At 37.4% G+C, this 2,907-nt stretch overlaps 1 protein-coding gene across 1 annotated transcript in view; it reads right to left on the bottom strand.

The window, feature by feature from the left end:
* Positions 1-2,907, bottom strand: part of LOC107690698 (inactive dipeptidyl peptidase 10-like) — a 43,134-nt gene that overhangs the window by 5,755 nt on the left and 34,472 nt on the right. The window contains exon 15 of the mRNA XM_016489090.1: positions 1,816-1,863. Within this exon, the coding sequence (XP_016344576.1) occupies positions 1,816-1,863 (48 nt within the window). The remainder of the gene's footprint in view (positions 1-1,815; positions 1,864-2,907) is intronic.

Here is a 2,907-nt window from a genome sequence, read left to right on the forward strand (position 1 = left end):
AGTTTGTGCGGAGAGCGGAAGCTGAAGCTCTGCAGCACATGGAGGCACCAGCGCTGTCACTCGCATTTCTTTCTAACAGTGGAAACAACTTGAAATACTCAGTCATTTTTGCTCATAAAGGTAAGAGAAATACATCATTCTTAACTGTAAAGGGTCTAGTTTTATTTGTGTGCACTCACAATATCAACAAAACGTTGTGCTTTTATAAAATAAATAGGAAAACAGGGGATGCGCATTCTGCCATCTCGGTTTCGAACAGGAGTGCTGAATGATGAACTGAATTTTTCATCACCATAATTGATGGATGTCTAAAATATAAAAATAAGCAAAAGCCTAAAACAAGTCCGATTATAATTAGCGTTTTATTTTATAATTCTGTACAATTAAAAATAAAACAAATTATGATGGCATATATGTAAAACTTTGTCCTATAATTGCATAGCTGCTTATATTTTCTGAATTTTATTTTGCTCTGTTCTGAATACCTTAAAATTTAAAGGATTTGCTGCATGCAATTTTGTCTGATATGTGAATTATTTATTAGCCTGTTTTTATCCATGCAGCAAATGCTTTAAAAACAGCTTAAAAATTACTTTATTGCATTCCAGACGCTTTTAAAGTACTTTTCACTAATTTTACGGGTAGCTTGAATGTAAACATTGTCATGAATTCGTTGTGTTCCCATTTGTAAAATAGCCAACAAATTCATTGTTGTAGGCTAACCCGGTCTCATGAAAGTGCGTATAGCACGATTTTCTGCTTCTATTTGGCGTAATATTTTGTTCCCCATGAAATTATCTTTGTGGATGAGGCTGGTTTCAACCTGACCAAAAGAAGGAGAAGGGGGAGGAACATAATTGGCCATCGGGCTATTGTAAACGTCCCTGGTCAGCGTGGAGGGAATGTCACTATGTGTGCAGCCATCAGCCAACGAGGGGTACTCCACCGTCATGTCATTCTAGGACCCTACAACACTATGCTCCTCCTTGCTTTCCTTAACGGTCTAATGTTCCAGCTGGACCTCAGGGAACCAGCACAGCCAGAGCAGTCTCGTTACATTCTTGTTTGGGATAATGTCAGCTTCCATCGCGCTGCTCTGGTTCGTGACTGGTTTACCAATAACCCGAGGTTTTCTAACATCTTGCTGCCTGCATACTCTCCCTTTCTAAACCTGATAGAGGAGTTACCGAATACTGAAATTTTGGTACCGTGACAACACTAACTGACAGTATATTCCAATCTGTGTTTACTGTATATTCAGTTGTTTGGTCTTTGTACTTTTCTCTTCTAGTGCTTTTCATTTACTGTAAGATTTCTTTACAGTAATGTAATGACAGTAAACTTTTCTTACAATTTAATGCTGAATCTTACTGTATCTGCACCGCTCTATTTATGTTGTATACTGTAACAGTGATTGACTAGCAAAAGGATTCCTATTTCCCAAAAGTAGGTTTTTGTAACAGTGTTTTGAATTGATCTCACTAGTGTTCTCTAGGCAGTGAAGTAGTGTGTCAGGTTTGGCAGGTTTGTGTGTCATCTGAGACCAAAGTTTGAGTTTGACAAAAGAGAACATGTTTTTGACTAAACTATTTGATTTTGACCTGGAAGTTTGAGGTTTGCACACGTTTGTGTGTAGTTTTAAGATTGTGTTTATAGTTGTGAGAAAATGGTGAATTGTTTCCTGAATTGTGTGTTAGCAATTGAGAAAAACTGTAAACACGACCCACGCTCATTAAATCAGGACACAGTGCTGAAGTATTTCATGAATCTGAGGTTTAACTCTGAGGAACAGACACGAACACACATGAATCTCACCTGAAGATCTGCCGGCGGCTCGAGGAGCCCTCGGTGCTCAGGAAATATCTGCATTAGAACAGACAGACATTTACAGTGCCTTCAAAACACTGTGATCACGTGTAACTTACCCTTCATCCAAATACACACACTTGAGCACTTGACTACTTATATGATGTATTTCCTGTATTTGGCCCAAGAGCTCAAGTGTGTGTCGAACTTTTCATTACCTGATGGGACACACTTATAGTGTTGTAAAAATGCAAGCGTTTACATAGCTTTATTTTTATTTTAAATACTTTGCATTTTAAAATCAACTTCTAAATGTCTGTTCAGTAGTCCCTATAACATGACACAATTTAATTTGCGGTGGTTCTAATTAAGGGATAAAAATCAGTTGCAAATGAAGTACAAAAAAAATATCACCACTACTCATCTTTGCACCAAAAAAAGTGCAACACTTTGTTTTTCAACCAAATTATATGTAATAGGGCTGCATGATTAATCAAATGCAATTGTCATGCACATCTTGTCAGTAAAGCCGGTTCTGTGATCAGTAGTAAATCTCCATCACCTGCTTTCAGATGGAGTAGCATTTACTACACAGAGCAGTAGTTCTCTGACAAGCTACACAAAAAAAATTGCAGACAATATAATCGTATGATTATAAAATCGAATTATTATAATGACAGCTGTTTGCGTAGCTTCTCAGTGAACTACGGCTCTGTGAAGTAAATGCTGCTCCATCTGAAAGCACGTGAAAATACCACATTTAATAACATATTTTTACTCCAAACTCACTTCGTAACGTCAGGCGAGTGTTTGAAATAAATCCTTCTGTGAGATGATGTGGCTTCTTACACAGAATAAGGCACGCAACATATTTCATAGTATTCTAAGCAGTGATAAAGGCTATGTCGATTAGCATTGCATTATAGATATCTTTATTATATTATAATAAGACGAACTCAGATAAACCATATATTGTCGTAGTCGTGTGTTTATTAGTCACTAGTCACGAATGAAAGCAGTTGAATCTTCTGGTTATTCAGCAACTGCTATAGGGATTTCCTGGGTTTCTTCTGCGAGGCGTATTTGGAGTTTCAGCGCGAG

This window comes from Sinocyclocheilus anshuiensis, unplaced genomic scaffold (assembly GCF_001515605.1).
Source record: "Sinocyclocheilus anshuiensis isolate Anshui unplaced genomic scaffold, SAMN03320099.WGS_v1.1 scaffold2747, whole genome shotgun sequence".
Classification (NCBI taxonomy): Eukaryota; Metazoa; Chordata; class Actinopteri; order Cypriniformes; family Cyprinidae; genus Sinocyclocheilus; species Sinocyclocheilus anshuiensis.